The following is a 17,789-nucleotide window of genomic DNA, read 5'->3' as shown; positions in this document are numbered from 1 at the left end:
GGGCGCGTGCCGCGTGTGATGGTGGACGGCTCTTGCGGTCGAGTGTTTAAGTGCCTTCTTCATTAACCACAGTGGCTTGCATCAGCGGTTTCGCCGCTATCTCGAATGGCGGGAGCGTTTCAACTGCTCTTGGACGCCGGAGCTCGTAAAAAGCTTTCCTTTTGCTGGTATGCTATATATATCGCGTACGCCTGTGGGATAATGCATTGCGCTTGCGTCTCGAGGTTGTGTCCGACGAGGTTTGATAACCGTTAATGTTACGCGCGGGCTTTTTATGTATATCTTTTGAAAGCGTTTGTCGGCGACTCTGAAAAGCGTAAGCTCATTTGAATGACAGTGTATAACGAAGACGAGACAATCCATATTCGGATGCCTTGCAAATTTCTTGCAGTCGTATAGCACATTATGAGCTGTGGGTTCTAGGATACTACTCTTCGCACGATGATAACAACAATTGATTACCAGCTCCCGTGGCAAAGTGGTTAAGATGATCGCTTTCCACGCCGAGACTGGGAGGTGACACGGGTTCGAATCCTGTCACCGGCTGTGATGTCTCAGGTTTTCCCTGGGTTTTCCGAAGACTTTCCAGACGAATGTCAGCACAGTTCCCCCTGAAGTAGGCCCAGGACGTATACTAACCCCCTGTTCCCCACTCCTTGCTATTGTCCTCTCTCCATCTGTCCACATCTGTACGCCGCTCATAGCCACAGTTGCTTCGCTGCGCTAACATGAAGTTTAAAAAAAATTCATTAATCGAAAGTTTAGATCGATGCTGATGATTCGTTATTTTGCTTTTTTTTTTTACAGTCAAGTTATTATTCATAAGAAATTGTGGTCTCGAGGTCAAACAGCTAATCGACGGTTCCATCGTGCGGTCCTCAAAACGCCGCGCTAACGTAATTTTGATTTTTAAAAAATACTAATTTTACAGCTGTTCCACGCGCCTGATCTGAATAGGCTTGACTTTTTCCGTTTTCAGAAACTCGTGGTCCCAGTTTAGAGACTAAAGGTATTATCCACAAAAGTTTTCGATTAATGTCGTCTTGTATGCATGTAAAAAGTTACGAAATGCCGGGGTGATCGAACACAACACACGTAAATCGAACAACTCAGGACACGCGTGCTGGACTCCCAGTAATACCCATTACAATATGAACAATGACGAAAACATTTCTCAGTTTGACTTCGTTCTCTGCGCCTATTGAGCGGAAAACATGCATTATTTGGACAGATTGAAATATGGCAGTCTGAAAAAAGAAAGAAAAAAAAAAAACCCTGTCTGTCATGTTTTTAGGCACCCCCATGAAGCTTGTGTTGTGTTCGTCCGCTTGTGTGTTGAAGCCTCAGAACAGTTATACTTTACATCATTATGTGGAAAGTCCCCATTTCGGCGGAAATATACAGAACACTTGTACTGCAAATATGTTCGTGAGCCGCCCAAACGCTGACGCCATTTCCATGCCTCAAGATCCTCAAGGTGAACAGTCATTCCATGAACCTTTTGAGCAACTCTCTGAGCACGTGTCCAAGTATATAGGAGGCTATGGTCAAGCCTCACCTTGACACACTCGCGTCTCGTTTCCGCGTCGGGCTGCCTTTTTCCCCTGTGGCTTTGTGACACTCATCACGACCCTTCAGAGATATGCCTTCTTTGAGGTCTTTGTTTCGACCCGCGGAGCTTTGAGCTGCGCTGACAACAGAGATCATGGTTCATGAAGACCCGCCAGTGAGCCTTGTCTGAAAGTGAGCTATCGACCTTGCTCTTCGCGGAACGGACGCGCGGCAATCCGATCAGCAGACGGGTTTACAGCGAAACCTGTGAGGGTACGGACTCGGAATTTAAGCAGAAAATGTCCTTTCAGCTGCCCGACAGAGGGATGAAACCAGACATTTCATGGGCATTCTTACTGCGCAGGTGGTCGGCGCCGTTTGACTCTCTGTCAAAGTCGTTTGTTTCAGGATTAGGCTCATATTAATGGAAAAGCGTATATAGCTGTACTATGTGGGCGGTGTTGACATTCCTCAAGAACACACATGCACACACACACATACGTCTTGACCCTGAGCGCCTGCAACGTCTTGTTGGGACAGGCAGAATGTTCATATAAGCTGCACCTGGGGCATTCGATGGTTTTATCTATACATCTGCATGAATGAAAGCAATGAGCGTGTTGAAACATGACGAGACTCTGTGGGGAGTTGGGCCTTGACTCATCGCACAGGCACAGCTTTACTGGCAGATTCCTTTGCTATATATGTGTGTGCGGGTTGGGGGGGGGGGGGGTAACGTTGGCTAGACGAGCGGTCTGTCTGCCTATAGATTCCATTGAAGATGACCTTCACACTTGGCGACACCGGAAGCAACGTCCGAAGTATAATGCAAGAAAGTCGAGGCTTTTTAGTTTGGTCGGAATTACGAATGAAGCTGCCCTGAATAGCCGAAGAAATTGACATCTCGGCAGTACGGTATAGGGATTAATAAAAAATACCGAAATTTAGTCATGTCCAAGATTAGTGCAATGATGGGTTGCGAGAATGCGGACACCATTTCTGGAAGACATTAGAGTCACTAAATAAGCTTATTTAGTGACTCTAGAGGACACGAGACTCCAGTACTGACATGGAGAAACTGGAGTTGTTCTGTGAGAACCAAGCGTTTTAATCGTTACGTGCTGACTGGAGACTGCATGCTGTTCGTTTTGTCTGTTTGTCTTTTCCCCAAGCGCAGGAACCTGTTGTCAACGTCAACAATACATAGTATATATGTAGTATACATCATCGACATCACGAGTCCAAAATCAATTCTATACGCAGTAGAAAGCACGGGTGGACCTCGATATTCCCGCGGTTGCGAAATCCCCGATCCGGACATTCCCGTTCTCGAAACAAGGAAGATCAAGGAGACTGCTCGATTGCTCCGTAACATGCATGGTATGCCGTGTTTAAAAACGCGGTATCACTATTTAACCACCCAAATTCACGGGTTTTCGATGTCTGTCCAAGTCGTTTTAGCGAACGAAAGCCACATTTTAGCGGCCGTTAGGCTTAGCAGGGCAGACACGTCGGAACACCACGTCGGTTAGTTTATTACTAGGTTAGTTCACGTTCGTTGTTTGCATCTAGATGTCAATTCAGGTTTGTGTAAGTTCGCTGTTCGCAGTTTCACGCGCGCGACTGTGCACTTTATAGTCAAATAACGTTTATTTCCAGTAGTTTATTTTGCAGCGGGGATTTCGATCACTTCATTTCGAGGTACACCCGAAAGCACAAGCCTTTCCACGTCTCTTAAACGTTCACTGTGTGTAGACTTTCAGACCGACAGAGTTCCCTATATACAAAAGTCGGCGATTCCCTAGTCTCTCTAGGGGCTTTTCTTCTGTCTTTTTTTCTTCAGAGTTCTCATATACGGTGCTGTTTATTGTGCAGCCACCTGCGACACCGTGACAGCGAGGACGATGCGGCTGGCAGTCTCTCGTAGATGCAGAACAAATCAATGCGCTCAGGTCGGGGCGGGCGGGGGTCCGTCGGCGGCGTCTTTGATTAGAGGGCCCGCTGGGTCCTTCTGTTTGTGCTCCGCTTATCGGAGCCTTTTCATTAGGCGGCCGCCATTAGCGTCGGTCCATCGTATTACGACTCCGGCCAGGGATATGGCGTGCTGACAGACGGCGGTCTCCTTTGATCTCCCCGCCGATACTGCCGGGATCAAGTGCCGGACTTGATTGGAGCTCCTTGTTTGCTCGTTACAACTTCTCCTGGTCAAGATGAAATGTTACAGTTAAAGTGATATTCCTGGTCATCCATGTGGTTATGCTTCCGTTTACGGTTTGCATTTGATACCTCAAGGGCCCTATGAAGGGCATTACGTGAGGGCACAAGAGTATAGACTCACTTCACTGCGTGACGTCATAGCGATGCGGCGGCGATGCTGTCCTGATTGGTGGGTAAAACATCGTGCGATCATCGAATCACTGGGTGTTTTCGGTCCTTACTAGAGGCATGCCACAAAGTGGTGTAGCTATTGGATGTGCTCTCCTCTATGCGCATGCGCAGATGCGCCCTCTTGTTCACAAATAGAAGTGAGTCTATATGGCAATGGCAGTATACACTTCAGTATACAGCTTGAAATAACAAACACAACGTAGTTTGAAGCAAAAGCCTCGAGTAGGCAGCCATTTCATGCAGTCACGTGCGGTTTTCACAAAAAGAAGGCTCGGAAAAATACTTAGTGCGACGGACAAATCGTATAGTTTTTTTTTTTCGTGTGATCTGTTCTAGCAAAGATGTGCTTTGCCGGAACGATATAAGAGAATTAACCGCAATGTACTGTTGTCGTCTGGTGGAGTAGACAACGACGAGAAAACATCGCACGGAAAGACTACAGAAACCGAGAGAAGACCCTACCATAGAGACGGGTGTACCTCGAAATATAAAGTCAACGAAATCCCCGTTGCAAAATAAACTACCGTAAATAAATGTTATATGACAATAAAATGCACAGCAGCGCGCGCGGGAAACTGCCAACAGCGAACTCTGACTAGCCTGGACATAGAAATGAAAACACCTAACTTGGACTATATGTTAATGAGCACTATCAACAACCGTGGTACTTTTTACCATTTACCTGAGGCCTCGTATACGTGTTGTATTTATGAGCGACACGTGCTTCCAAGCCATACACTCTTTTGCTTCACATTTATCAATAATTAAGCACAGCCCCTATAGTCTTAGTCTGATATCTAGCCAGTATCTGATGACGCCTTATCCTCCCCACACTGCTATCGCTTTTATTTATTTTTTAATTTGACCCCATGTTCTGACTACTTTCTTTTCACCAGCAGTAGCCTTCGTGGACACGCCTCCCTGGTGTATTGTTTCTGCTGCCATTAATGTATCGAAAAATCCCTCGCTTTTTGAATTGCCTTTGTAACGTGCATTTCTGCTGTTCTCCATCACACAAACAAGATTCAGTTCGAGTCTTCTGAGATCTTGTGCTTCTGCGTTGCCCAGTCTCAGGCTTTTGTCCATGATGGTGTTTTCCCACCAGCTGGCCTGTTGTATATTCCTTCTTATCAGTCTCCTGGTGTTCCGCCCCTGAGTAAAATTTTTAACCTGACTACAGGCATTCTCCATTATATTGTGATGTCCTTTTATTTTCTAACTGAATACAATTTGTCCTTCCCGTTGCTACTGATAGCGTAGTCGACCGCTGATCGCGCAGATTTTTTTATTTCATTCCATTACAATTACTTTTTTCATCGCTGTTTTGGTGTTCTGGTGCGTGCATCCTACATCCTTAATGCACCTGTTTCACTAAAACCCGAATCAAATCATAAACTGTATAAGTGGTTAATTTCCCGTTTTTAATAATTCGCGGATTCGAATGGAGGCACGTCTGGGGAATATTTCGGGGATTGGGGAATTGGGGATTATTTTATATAGTTCCTTTCGGGACTTTTTACGATACGGGTTTACAGATCGCGCGGATCCGCTTTGCTCGCACAGAGCAGTCTGAGCGACTATCACGATTTCTCTGCGGTCGAAATTTTCCGCAATCCTACTGGCAGTCCTACGTGCAGCATGATGCACTCGAACTACCAATTTCTCTGCGACTAGCGCCGATGGTGAGCGACAGCCCAGCCACAATGGGTATCTCTCTCTCCCCTTTTAGCGTTTCCCCTCTCATGTTGTTTTCGCCCGGCGTGGCTTGCAATGGCGCGCGGTAATGCGATTGAAACTGATGCCCTCAAGCTCATATCGAAGTGCTCAGTTGGCGAAGCTGAAAAGGTGATGTCTCTTCCAAGCACCGTATTGCCAATTCAAACGCACAAGGCGGTAAACAGTGTAGTATCGCTTCTGAAGCGTTGGCTTTGATTCTTGGTGCACACACCCACCCTTCGTGTGAAAATTGGGTTCTGTTAAAATAAAACTGTTTTGGTTTCAGTTCCTTCATGGTGTAGTGAACAGCTTGTGTGGCCAAAGAGGGCTGCCCTTTGACCAATTTTCCAAAGTCTTCTCATTGTCGGCATTCTGGCAATGCAGTGATGCCTGGGCGGCGTTCTTCAAAAGTAGACGAGCTCCCCGCTTGTCAGAAGAGGAGGTATACACGTTTTGTTGCTGACAGTAACATACTAGAACGCTTCCATAGCACATTACATGGTTGAGGGCGCAGAAAGACGTGGAGCGTAGTGAGTAGGATCCAAGGAAGAAATGTAGTGCAAGAGCTGGCTTCATGTGTTGCATTTCTTTCAAGCTTTGAAACCGGCCATTTCAATGTTTATGCAGATGTATTGAAACGTACTCTAACGTGCGAAAACGTTTACGGCATACTACATAAATCGTGCATAAATGCTGCATATATCTACACCCAGCCCCCCACTTTCTGTGCATACGTTTGAAGCAAAATTTCCTGTTTGTTTGTTCGTTGCAGCACTGTTTACACGTGGTAATAACCTGGAAACTAATATTTTTTTATCCCTTTATCCAGCTGTTGTCAGAACTACAGTATATTCCAGAGAGCTACAGAACAGTTGTAGCAACGGTGTGGAAAAGCCGTGCAACCGATATTGTCGAGGTTCTGCTAAAGGACACTGAACAAATATCTGGTCCAGTATTGAAAGACTTTGACTGGAAGGTTAAGGTACTGCTGAATTCTTTCTTGCCGTCCTTTAAAGGGGACACAAAACACCTGTCCGAGCATTTCCTTAGCAACCTGCCCGTCTTTTTCAGCTGGTTCTCGGGAGTGACAAAGTGGCATCTCAGAAGGTTCCCTTATTGTCTCTAGACCTGACGTTGTTTGAGCAACGCAAAGGAAGAGATGTTTCAATAGAAATGACATCGGAAGAAGTCCACAGGCTCATTGTAGCTTTGGAGGCAGCACATAAGGTGAGCTGTAGTGCATAAATCCCATATGGAGTATGTCTGTTCCACAAGCGCTTAATTTTGCCTTGAATGTTTGCCATAAAGCCGTAAATTGCTTGAATCAAATGGTTGGTATTTACAAACTATATTGCAAACTAAGCACAAGTTTGGTCTACAAAATCTTCAATCTGAATTTTGCTTGTTGCAATTTCTTTTGCATCTAGTGATAAGCATTCCTGTATGCTCCGTCGCTTAATAGACATGTTGTCGAAGCAAAGCAATTTTATTTTTATTGTGTTGGCAGTTTAGTGGTTGTTTCATTGTTTTGAGCGATGCACCACATGTGGAGGCCCTGAGCTGTTTACGGGCATCCTAATAAAGAAATAATAATAAAACTGTCAAGTAAAAGTTTTAATTTAGAAATGTCCGGTGTCTAATTCATTTTTGCAGGCTGCTGTGCAGTTACAAGCATGAAGTAGATTCTTTGGATCAGCTGCGCAAAATATTCTGAAGGTGGAACGCTGAAGAACTCCCGTGAGTTGCAGCTGAGCCATGTGACTGCAAGAAGTGTTACTTTTAGGTGTAGCTTAAGCACAGGCAACGTGACAGATAAGAATGAACGCAAGTGTACAAGAGCAGTGGACGTAGACATTAAATGTGACGTCTGCAGTGACCTACTCTCAGGGCTCAGAAAGGCTCAGAAGAGCATGTACCGGTTGTCAGCTATGTGGTGCCCTTTTGCATCTCCAGACTGGAAGGAGAGTCGGCCTCAGACCATCGTGAATGTATAAGTCATTGTTTCTCATGTGCTTTAGATGTAGTGAATCATGTCTGTACTGAGCAGGAAAGCGTCGAGTTATTTTCGTTACGAGAGGTATGCGATTATTGTGGAAAAGAAACCGCAGAGCAAATGTCTGTGTCGGACATTTGAGGTGCAACCAGTGTATGTCGGACGTGGACAATAAAAAAAATCCAATTGGGAAGTATCGTAGGCTTTGGCGACATCGGGTCATTTTTAAGCTTCAACTGTTGCAGTAGGAGAATACAGGCTAGATGAAATATTTTTCCTTCTAACCATAGAACACCTTGCACACTTTTAATTTGTTCTGAGGCAAGTGGCAGCACCAAGTGGGTAAGATTTCCTTGAGCCAGAGAAGCAATGAGTAAGCAACGAAGTGGACAGAACAGACTTAACCTTAGGGTACTCACTTAGTGTGTTGTCTTGGGTGGAGTGTGTATTGACTGAGGGTGTACTGAAACTGTATTGAAAACAGTGGCACTTAGGATGTCTTTCTGAGGAGCCTCAACAAAATTCAAGTGGGGAGAACATTACCTGTGTTATTGTGTGTGGTAACCAGCCAATTGACATATACACTCTTAGTGCACATGGTTGACTTTGACAGGAGAGGTGTGACCTTTCCCAGGCACGGTTGTGTGTCACACAAGAAGGGAAATGGCATCAAGAGGGCCAGCTTCGGGAGATACCTTCTTGAGCAGCGTGCCATACTGATTACTGTCTGTGCTCCCAAACTTGGATAGCACGGTTTCTATTGCGACGGAGGGTGAACTAAGCTATTAAATAGGACAGTGAACTGTTTTAACCAAGTAGCAACGTTTTTTTTAATGCCTTTGTGCGTGTCCCTGTACGCAGACACACTGTTGCACTGTCAACGAAAAGTACTCTGCTTTCTTGCCAATGTATGTAGTATGAAGATAAAACATTGTTCGATTCACTGTGTATACAGTGGTGAACTCAAGGTAGAGAACTGAAGCTGCACTGATGGCAAAAGAGAAGGACTGAAGGCAAGAGGCGAACCTCTGCTCCTTCATCCCCCACTGTCTGTAGCGATTGTGGCTATGGTGTCTTTTATTAGGGTAGCCCAAACACTTCGAATTCTGCAATCTGTAGAACGTTCTTGAGAGGTTCTCTGCAGTCCGTACAATTTTGCGTGATCTGGATGCTGACGTAGCGTCCGCGAACCGGACATGGCTTGCACTCGATGAAGAGCAGGGCCTCTTCTGGAATGCCGCCTTTTTCGTGGTAGTGGCAGCGGGTGTTCAGCTTGAAGGGTACGTCGTTGAATTCTGCAGAAATTGGCTGGGGACCCACTCGGATGTCGTAGTCGTGCAATCGATCGCCTGCAAGAATCATACGTACGTTCTTAGTTCAGAGATTAGTTATGTGCGGATATACACTTTACGAGCAACATTCTCCCCTGGTGGGAGTCCTGGTTCCCATGAACAGGAGTCCGCCGCAGTACGTGCAATCCCGTTAATTCGAAATCTCTTAATTCGAACTTCCGGATAATTCGAACTGACGCTCGGGTCCCGGCAAAGCGCATTACTATGGGCGAAAACGCCCGGTAAATCGAACATATGAACGTGGACGCAGAGAGGGGCGCACGAGATTGCATGGTAGCGCCGGCTCCCATCTACGCATCGATTGTCGGACTGCTTACTTATAACGTTATTATATTTATAACTTACATATTATGATTTACTTATAAGTCTATTCCTCTTGAAAGTGGTGCTTCTTCCAGAGGAAGTAGGAGCAAGTAATGGTGTACGCAACCGGCATGGAACGATGCCGCTTACTCGTCAGCAAAGCAGTCCTGCTGACTACACCGCCAACAAAAAGGCAGTATTTCGTTATTTTCTCGGATTGGCGTGGCAGCGTAGGTCAGCGCATATAACAGATTATTTTCTGCCCCGAGATGTTTTGCGCTTGCCTGTGGACCTCGTACGTGCGGCAAGGCCCAGCGAGCCGTATGACGTGTCTCCGATGCAGTTAGTATGCGTTGCCAACGCATCGAACTCTCAATCAGAGCGGCTCCCTTAGTTCGAACTCCGTTGTATTCGAACAAATATTCGGTCTCCGTAGAGTTCGAATTAACGGGATGATTTTACCACCCGGAACTGCATCGCGATTCCCGGGAAGCCCATATAACGGCTGGAACCCTGGTGTGCTCATGTGCCTCACTACACCAGAGTTCCAATTTTGAAGTCTGGGCTAAAGGCGTCACGCTAGCGTAGCGCACCACAATGCGTAACGAAAGATATTGGGACATCGCGACGCTGGTACAGGTGCGAGCGCTCGCACGTTTCACCAGATAGTGGAAAGAAGAAAACGCGCGCTCTTGCTTCGATATCTGAATATGTCACGTGACTGCTCTTTCTGTGATAAGGTCACCAGTGGCGACTATCGTGTCCGTCGGCATCACTTTCGGGGTCACGTGTCGGCTAGAGCGCTCTGGAACGCGTTCGAAGTCATGCCTGCGCTTGCGTTCCCGGAGAACATCTACGAATAGTTAGTGTTGGCGATTTTTAGATGCCCGAGGCATGGGGAGTTACCCGAAATCGCTACCCTGTACCGTTCCCGCTACCTGGGCTGTCTTGCAGGAACGTTGAGGAAGCTCCTCAGTGCGATCCTCAGTACCAGTGGTTTACGAAAGGGCAGCGTTGAGGACAGTAGCGTATACGCTTGGAGCTGCTTCGGCCGGTCGGGGAAGCTACTGAGGACATCACTGAGCTCGTGTAAGCGAGCCCTGGTTTGTGCAATACCTTTCCGGATCCAACGTTCCGGGTTCGAACCTCGCTCTGGACAACGGGGGCACGGTACAGTTTGCTCATACTCGTCGTCCTCATCGTCGTGCAGTGCACGTTAAAAGAACCCTCATGTGGGCAAAAGTATTCCACACACACACCACTGTGGCGTCGCTCGTGATCATAGCGTAAACACATCGATTATCTCTTATCTGCGTGGATCTATGCGGAAAGATACAGTATGCCCAACTTACCCCACTCTTTTCGGTTTCGTAACCGTATGCCTGTGACCGTAATTTCTTGGTTGAGGTCAACCATCCACCAGGGAAACAACTCGTTCCAGTAGGAGTCTAGGGTGTGAGCAAAGTACGGCGGCTTGAGACCGTCCGTGTTGTGAGAGCCGTCTACTGCTTTGTCGGACGTGTACAGGATGCCATACAGTTCGTATGTCGAGCTCTGCATTGTCTTCTTCCTCAAAGCGTAGTTAATGGCGGTACCGGACTCTGCCAAAGAAAGAGAGAAACACGTGGACTTCTATCTGAAAAGCATATATTGTTCCAGCGCTAGGCTATTCCGCTTACCATTGTACAAAGTATCCTTGTACTTGTTCTGGAAAAAAGAGAACGAGCGTCAAATATTTATTCCGGGAAGAGGGCGTCCCGGTGGAGCATCGATGATGAGATAATTAGAGAACACGTTGATGGTGTGATGAATGCGAGTTAGAGGTCTCCTTCGCCGATATTTAACAGTCACGGAATTGTTTTCAGTGCCTTCAAACCATACCGGGTAATAATGTCATTACTGTAATGAATTATTTTCCTGGTAATGTGTAGTATTACGCATTACTTGTTGCCTTAGTTAGGGCACCCACAAACAAACGTTCTTCAGGTCAACGGCTTGTAGCCTTGGAGAATCATTGTTTGCGGGCGTTACTCGTTACCGAGGTGCAGTGCATTACTCCCCCATCTCTGCTTGTCAGAGAGCACTCCAGAAAGGCAAGCTTCGATTCCCTAAGGTCGCTCCCTATACAACCACGGATTTTGATGGCTGAAATCCGAGTGCCATTGCGAGATTTGCCCAATAAAATTTTCAGGGAAATAAAGAACGTGTCAGTACATTATTCATAGTGCGCTTTGTTCGGGACTTGTAGTCACTTAATAGTAATGCGCTTGCGATTGAGGGTAATAAAATGAAATGAAATAGTGTGCAAATTCAGACTTCTCGGAGTTTATTGACGAAAAAATTCGATGGGAATCCGCGGACTTGCCTTTCCCCGAAAAACTGGGGATTTCGAATTAGGAATATGATCGGTGAGCTTTACCGTATTTGTCCTTCTTCACCTTTGGTGAACACATGACAGACAATTGTTGGCCGTACGCGTATTAAGCGAGTGTTACATTGCAACGATATGTCGTCGCACCGGAACCCATACATGTTTACAGTTTACACCGAACCCGCCCGGCACCGAAACGTCCGTGCACCGAAGTGCCCACAAATGAACAGTTGGAACAATACACTGCCGAAAATACTTATAATTTTTTGACTCACCGCTGCAAAATATATGTATCCTTTTGGTGTTAGCGGTTTACCGTGCGGAAACGGTGTTAGCAGATCGCAGCTGTACTTCTTGGTGTTGGACATCCTGCACGTGGACAGCCGATGAGTGGTGCGCTCCATGTAAGGCCAAGTGAAGGCTCACCTGACACAGTAGCACTCTGGGGTCTTTTCGCACTGGTTGAGACAGTCGTAGACCCGGCCTCGGTCCGGCAGACGCCCAATCTTTTTGTCGTTGCGGAAGGTGCCCATCGTCGTCACATACGAGTCCCCGAGCACAGTACTGGCCTGCACATAGAGGCGTCTCATCGGGAACAACCGTCCACGGTATGCTTTTAAAAATAACCACAAAAGCTACTCGGTATTAATGTCCGCTAAGCAATGCATAATTGAGCCTCTGTATGCAATAAGGGGATAAGTAGAAAAATCCCAAACCGAGAAAACTGCAAGTGAATATTTGTAAAGTAATTGCAGGTGAGTTTCCTCGAATAACGCAAACGCGAAATGTGTAACATACATGTATGTGTCTATACTCTACATGCATGTCTCGTTAGCATCGTTTCTGGGTGTGCGACTTAGCAGAAATTGAACAAAACCCGGGAGCATGTCACATCCCCTTTTTCTAGATAACACCGCACGCACAGGGTTTTCGTCCAGGGAAAAAAAAGAAAGAAAAAAAAAAAACAGTTTTCACGAGTTGGACTTTAATGGTGACGCCAGGACGGGCGAAGTTACCTTTGTGCAGTGGAGCAGCCTAGATTGCGGTTATCGTGCTGCTAAACGATCACAATCTTGAAAATAGTGTTCTGTATGGCCAGCTAAATATGGCTCATTAGCGTAGTGCACACGTTTTTCCGTTTACAACGCTCAGGAGCACTGCTGACACGGTCACGTGGGGTAGGAAGAACATGTTTTTCGAGTGGAAGTCGAAGTTCATTTCCGCGTCGTAGCAAAATTTAAGCTACACCATTTGTATGCGTATGTAGAAAAGGGGCCTATTCCGGCTGTTCATCCCATTGACACGCATGCATTTCTCCTTTCTTACCCTCCTGTAGTAGGCCAATAGATTGCAATACGGTCCTAAATTTTCTTTGGCAGGTACATACTGGTATTGTAACAGGCAGCATTGCAACAAAAATACTAAAAAGGGGATAATGTGACCTATCCCCTTATTGCATACAGAGGTTCAATTGTAACCCTCTGAGAGGCTGCATTGGGATCTTGAGTCGATTCGTACTTACAAAGTATGCCGCTAGCACTGCAACGGCAAAGCAGTTTCTGACGAAGGCATCGGTGAATCCCCATCGTTGAACCTAAAGGAAACATCTTTTTATAGAGGCAGATAAAATTTACACACCCATGCAATTTTTATTTTTGTTCCGGTTTTTAGGTGGCTCTTAACCAAGCCGAGACAGAGAAACAGACAAACACAATGAAGACTGCCTTATATTTGAAGTCGCGACCTTTTAATTCATGATCGTACACTATATAAGAGGAATGCAGGGTCGGCGATCTAAAATAAGGAGTGTTTGCGAACTTGGGGACTAAAAGCTGTGATTGCTCGTTTCGCTATGTTTCGTCTTAGTAGAAATGTACCCAGGAAGTAGCGTGGCTTGCACTTTCTGCTGCCGTGCGTTGCATTTCCGCACGTCTTCTAACGCGATTGGGGCAGAGAATGTAATTAGAGTAGATTTACACGTAAGGCGCGTCAGCCTATTTGCGTGGCGACATGCTGTACGTACCGCAGGTTATAGGACTGCAAACTTGATACTTGCAAACGTCAAACTTGACACGCATATCTTTTGATCGCGCTTATAATGCGCGTAATCCTAACAAGAAAGACCATATTCAGTTGCTTCGTTTAAGCGCCTCAAAAAATAGGACGACTGAAGCAAAAAACCTCAGATCGGGAACCAGCGATATTTCGAACAGAGGGTATTCTACTACTACTCCTGCAGGCAGTTTTCTATATTCCATTTCGCTTCAATCCACCTTTACTGGATCGCTGAATTTTCAGTTTTTTTTTTTTTTAATATGACGTTTTTGAAGATTCTGGAACGTAAGGCAAGGGGCGACGGAATTTATGTAAAATATTGACTCACATATGCGATCCCAGCGTTGAGCGAGCGTCTTCTCCGGTATCCGCGTACTTGGCCGGCCATGCTTGTCAATGGGGTGAACGTGTGGTCCACTGTTGGGGGGGACTGTTCCAATACGCACGCCATCCCCATTGGCGGAACAGTGCGCGTGACGTCATCAGCGACAACTCTTTCGTTTGCGGCTCGTTGAAACGGTCTATTGCGTCTGGGGGGCCGCCTGCCACTTTTGCTGATTAAATGGGAATACCAGTTATTCCCATTATTATTGTGGGACCGTACGTATGGATGCATGGTACAAGACATCAATTGCAGACGATTGTCACGTGGTTGTGCGTGAAACGACGTTTCAGTCCTTCGCTAAGATGTCTGTCGTCTGCAAAGAATTAACGGAATAGCAAGGAAAAGAATCAGAGCTGGCTATGTTTCCTACTTAACGAAATGTTCGAAGAATTCCGCCGTCTAAAACCATATTTGGCCGTTAGCTTAGTTTCTTTGAAAAATGTCGTTCGTTATTAGGCTACTAGAATAATCGTTGGAATAAAGCCCGATAAATCCTTTCTCAACTTCCTCTCCATGTAACCACACCTGCACATTTGATGTGTACCTGAGACTGGTACTTTCGTTTCTGCATTGCATTCCCATATTTTCCGTAAGGAACTAGGACTGAGAGTCCAGCGACGTTGAAAAACTAAAAAAAAAAGAACTGATTGTGGATCTTACAGACTGTATAGTTGTATGCTCCGTGGCAAATAAAGCTGAGAGAACTCAGTTGAAATAAAAAGAAAAAGAAAAACAACAATAGAACAGAAGTTCGAGTCTATATCTTAAGCCCCACCAGTTTGCAGGGCAGATCAGCATTGCACTGTGCTTAAAACCAAAATATTTTTTGAACTTTTTCGTTAGGAATGGCTATTTGCTTTGTCCTATCCCGTTGCATATGTATAATCGCTTACGTCCCTCGACAGCAAAAAAGTAAAAGCGCTTTTTCTTTCGTCAGCGTTCGTCCACCGTAAAAAGAAGAAAAAGAAATAAAATAAAATAAAGCCGCCAGTCTCACGTCTGCAAAATCAATTTCTGACACTGTTCTGCGTATCTAAATATTATTGCACAGCAAGAGACCATGTGACCCTATCCCACACAGTCATTCTTTATTCATGCTCTCGAGCGAGGTCACCTTGAGAACAACAAAAATCGGGTACGCGCTTAAACAAGGTATACGTTGTGTGTAGCCGACGTGCAACTGTTGACTCGCACGTAAAGCGGATCACTCCGTTGGTCATTTGCGCGTGCTCGTTGTGGTTCTTCCTCCTGCTTGACACAGCTAGTGCAGCAGTGATTTAGTGTGGGTCAAAACTTCCGTGTCCTCCCCTTAATTAGGCCACTTCCGGTACGTTTTCATGTGTGTGCTAAAAGGGTTACAACGCTTCGTCCCAAGTTGAATGAATTAATGAATCCTGTATTCGCATTGACAATTACTAGAGCGCGGATGAATACGCACTAAAAACTCTCGTAATATGCATGCAACTATATGCACTATAAATCTTCGAAGTGCGCAGTAAAAACCCTGAATATACTACGCAGTGTTTCTCATTGTTTGTGGTGTGAAACTATTCGGCATGAAACGCATATATTTGACAAAATTTAGCATTGCATTAGCGATGGTGGTGTAAAGAGAAGCTGCCGTCGTTCACACAACTAAGAAGACCTGCACCACACATATAAATCATGCACAGCTGAAAGCTTTGCCTTTCGCACTGCACCATGGTGCAGATTGATATGCGAACGTCTCGCATGCAAAAGCACGTCGAAAGCACAAGCCTTGAGCGCCGCTGTAGGAAAAGATGTCGAACATTTACGTACAGTATTTCGCGCAGTGGAGCAGCCAGTGTGAGTGCACAACATCGCACCCCTCTTAAACGTCTAAAATAGTCGATTGTGAAACGAATTTTCGCGCAAAACGACCCGAAAGCCTTCCCTAATCCAGCAATACCTTCCAAGAAGAAGAAAGCCTTTCGAAGAAAGCTCGAAAGCAAATATGGCAAGATATGCATTTTTCAAGCATTTTCATGCGAAATATGTCATAACGCGCAAAACATGCATTTATGTTGAACTGTCAAGCACAGGATGGAAATACGGCGTGTACCCGCTGGTCGGTGACGGCCGGTGATGACAAAGAGGCGGTCCAGATGGTGTCCCCATTTGCCCAGGACAGATGTTGATGAATAAAGGTACGGGACAGGAGGCGTGTTACCAGAGGCAAGAAATACGTTTATTAAGACTTTCGGTTTGTAGACGTTAATGCGTCGATGCTGGCCGATCAACTCCCGTGGCCTCCCTCGCGTCCATCGCTTTTCTGGATGGGCGATGCGACGGTGAAGACGACGATAGGTCGGTTGCAGTGATGCTGCTGCTGCTGCGGATCACAGAACAAATCTAAATTGCATTCCGTGCATGTACTACATGCACCATAGAACTCTCCTAATCGGTCCTAAATAAAGACCAAAAGTGTTTTTTTTTTCATCGTCATGCAGATAGGAAACCACACGCACACACACACACACACACACACACACACACACAACATTTGCATGAAAACCCGCGCTCTAAGCGTGCTCCAGAAAAGGAGTAAATAGGGGAGCCCTTACCGCTTCTCGTCCCCTCGATTCCAGTTACTCATCATTTTAGTCCCCTGTCTCGAAATTTACTCCCAGCCCTGCAAATAGTCCAATAATGATGATAATAAAGAAAAAACACCCTGCATGCATATATCTAATGCGCCATAACCCTTCCAAGTAGAGCCCTTCACACGAAATAAAAATACGGGATAAACAATTTATCCTATCGCACCGCCAGCTGTTCTCACAGTGCATCTCTCTCATTCGTGAGCTGACGCAGCGTCTGCATGAATAATTCCGTCTTCATAGGATGCATACAGATTCCAGTACATCATTAAACACGTGCTTTTTCAGCTGTAATCTCTCCCAGTGGGTCACAATATGGTCATTGGCGGGCTGTCCTATACTTTCGTGCATCTCCCTTCGGGAATACACAAAGCCTATCAGCATTCATATGAGGCCGGACAAATGTTTTCGCAGGCAGGGACATCGTGCCGGGCATAAATATCTACAGGGACCAGGAGCGTGGATGCTTGCGGGCATGACATGTAAATGTGGCATCAAGGTATACCGACAGTACGGGCTGTTTGCCTTCTAAACTCGTCCTAACGTTCCACGTCTCCTGTGGTTCAGTAGGCTTCGAATGGCAGACAGTTTCGCCAGTGAAAGCAATGATCATCCATACACCTCGTAAGCCTAACGTGGAATGGTACAAAATAAGCCTCATATCAGAACAAATACCTCACAACATTAACAAAATTCGTCACGTCTTACCGATCCGGCTCATTTAATCTCCTCGAAATGAGCGACAGGGGAGAGAATCAACAGCTCGTATCCTCAGCGTCCCCCGCAGAGCGACACGGCTGGCCAAGTACCAGACGCAGTCACGCGTGCAACATTTTTTTTTGTTTTGCGGCTGATCGTAGTGCTTTCGAATATCGTACTTCGTTTATACAATGCAGGTGGTGGCCAGGAGGGGGAAAGGCTGAAGTGACGGAGTGCAATACATCTACGTTGAGAGAGGCGTTACTGCCAGTGTGATCGAAGGACTGTCGGTTGACACCCATTTTTGTACGGATGACCAGCGTGACAAGCGTTAAGCAGCTGATAGTCAAGGCGG

General features: G+C 46.0%; 2 protein-coding genes across 2 annotated transcripts; one reads left to right on the top strand and one right to left on the bottom strand.

Annotated features, from left to right (window-relative positions):
• Nucleotides 1–5,650: 5,650 nt before the first annotated feature.
• Nucleotides 5,651–7,849, top strand: LOC135366179 (COMM domain-containing protein 8-like). Its single transcript, XM_064598840.1, has 5 exons — nt 5,651–5,784; nt 5,942–6,097; nt 6,485–6,637; nt 6,727–6,882; nt 7,309–7,849. Exons 1-5 carry the CDS (start codon nt 5,710–5,712, stop codon nt 7,330–7,332), a joined length of 564 nt encoding a protein of 187 aa, XP_064454910.1. The 5' UTR covers nt 5,651–5,709; the 3' UTR covers nt 7,333–7,849.
• A 625-nt stretch (nt 7,850–8,474) lies between these two features.
• Nucleotides 8,475–14,135, bottom strand: LOC135366178 (uncharacterized). The gene is made up of 7 exons (XM_064598838.1): nt 14,058–14,135; nt 13,197–13,268; nt 12,101–12,243; nt 11,950–12,043; nt 10,983–11,010; nt 10,656–10,904; nt 8,475–8,997 (listed from the first exon to the last, which is right to left on the bottom strand). The coding sequence occupies exons 1-7, from the start codon at nt 14,115–14,117 to the stop codon at nt 8,729–8,731; spliced, it is 915 nt and encodes a 304-aa protein (XP_064454908.1). The 5' UTR covers nt 14,118–14,135; the 3' UTR covers nt 8,475–8,728.
• Nucleotides 14,136–17,789: the final 3,654 nt, after the last annotated feature.

The sequence above is a fragment of the Ornithodoros turicata genome, chromosome 8 (genome assembly GCF_037126465.1).
Source record: "Ornithodoros turicata isolate Travis chromosome 8, ASM3712646v1, whole genome shotgun sequence".
Classification (NCBI taxonomy): domain Eukaryota; kingdom Metazoa; phylum Arthropoda; class Arachnida; order Ixodida; family Argasidae; genus Ornithodoros; species Ornithodoros turicata.
The sequence above is the reverse complement of the archived record's forward strand: the minus strand, read 5'-3'. Positions and strand labels throughout refer to the sequence as shown.

Excerpts from the sequence above, each read along its gene's own strand:
- LOC135366179 (XM_064598840.1), top strand. The coding sequence starts at position 5,710 with ATGGCGCGCGGTAATGCGATTGAAACTGATGCCCTCAAGCTCATATCG. Across the intron at positions 6,638-6,726 it reads ACTTTGACTGGAAGGTTAAG|CTGGTTCTCGGGAGTGACAA; the intron begins GTACTGCTGAAT and ends CGTCTTTTTCAG. Across the intron at positions 6,883-7,308 it reads CTTTGGAGGCAGCACATAAG|GCTGCTGTGCAGTTACAAGC; the intron begins GTGAGCTGTAGT and ends TCATTTTTGCAG.
- LOC135366178 (XM_064598838.1), bottom strand. The coding sequence starts at position 14,117 with ATGGCCGGCCAAGTACGCGGATACCGGAGAAGACGCTCGCTCAACGCT. Across the intron at positions 13,269-14,057 it reads TCAACGCTGGGATCGCATAT|GTTCAACGATGGGGATTCAC; the intron begins GTGAGTCAATAT and ends TGTTTCCTTTAG. Across the intron at positions 11,011-11,949 it reads GATACATATATTTTGCAGCG|AACAAGTACAAGGATACTTT; the intron begins GTGAGTCAAAAA and ends TCTTTTTTCCAG.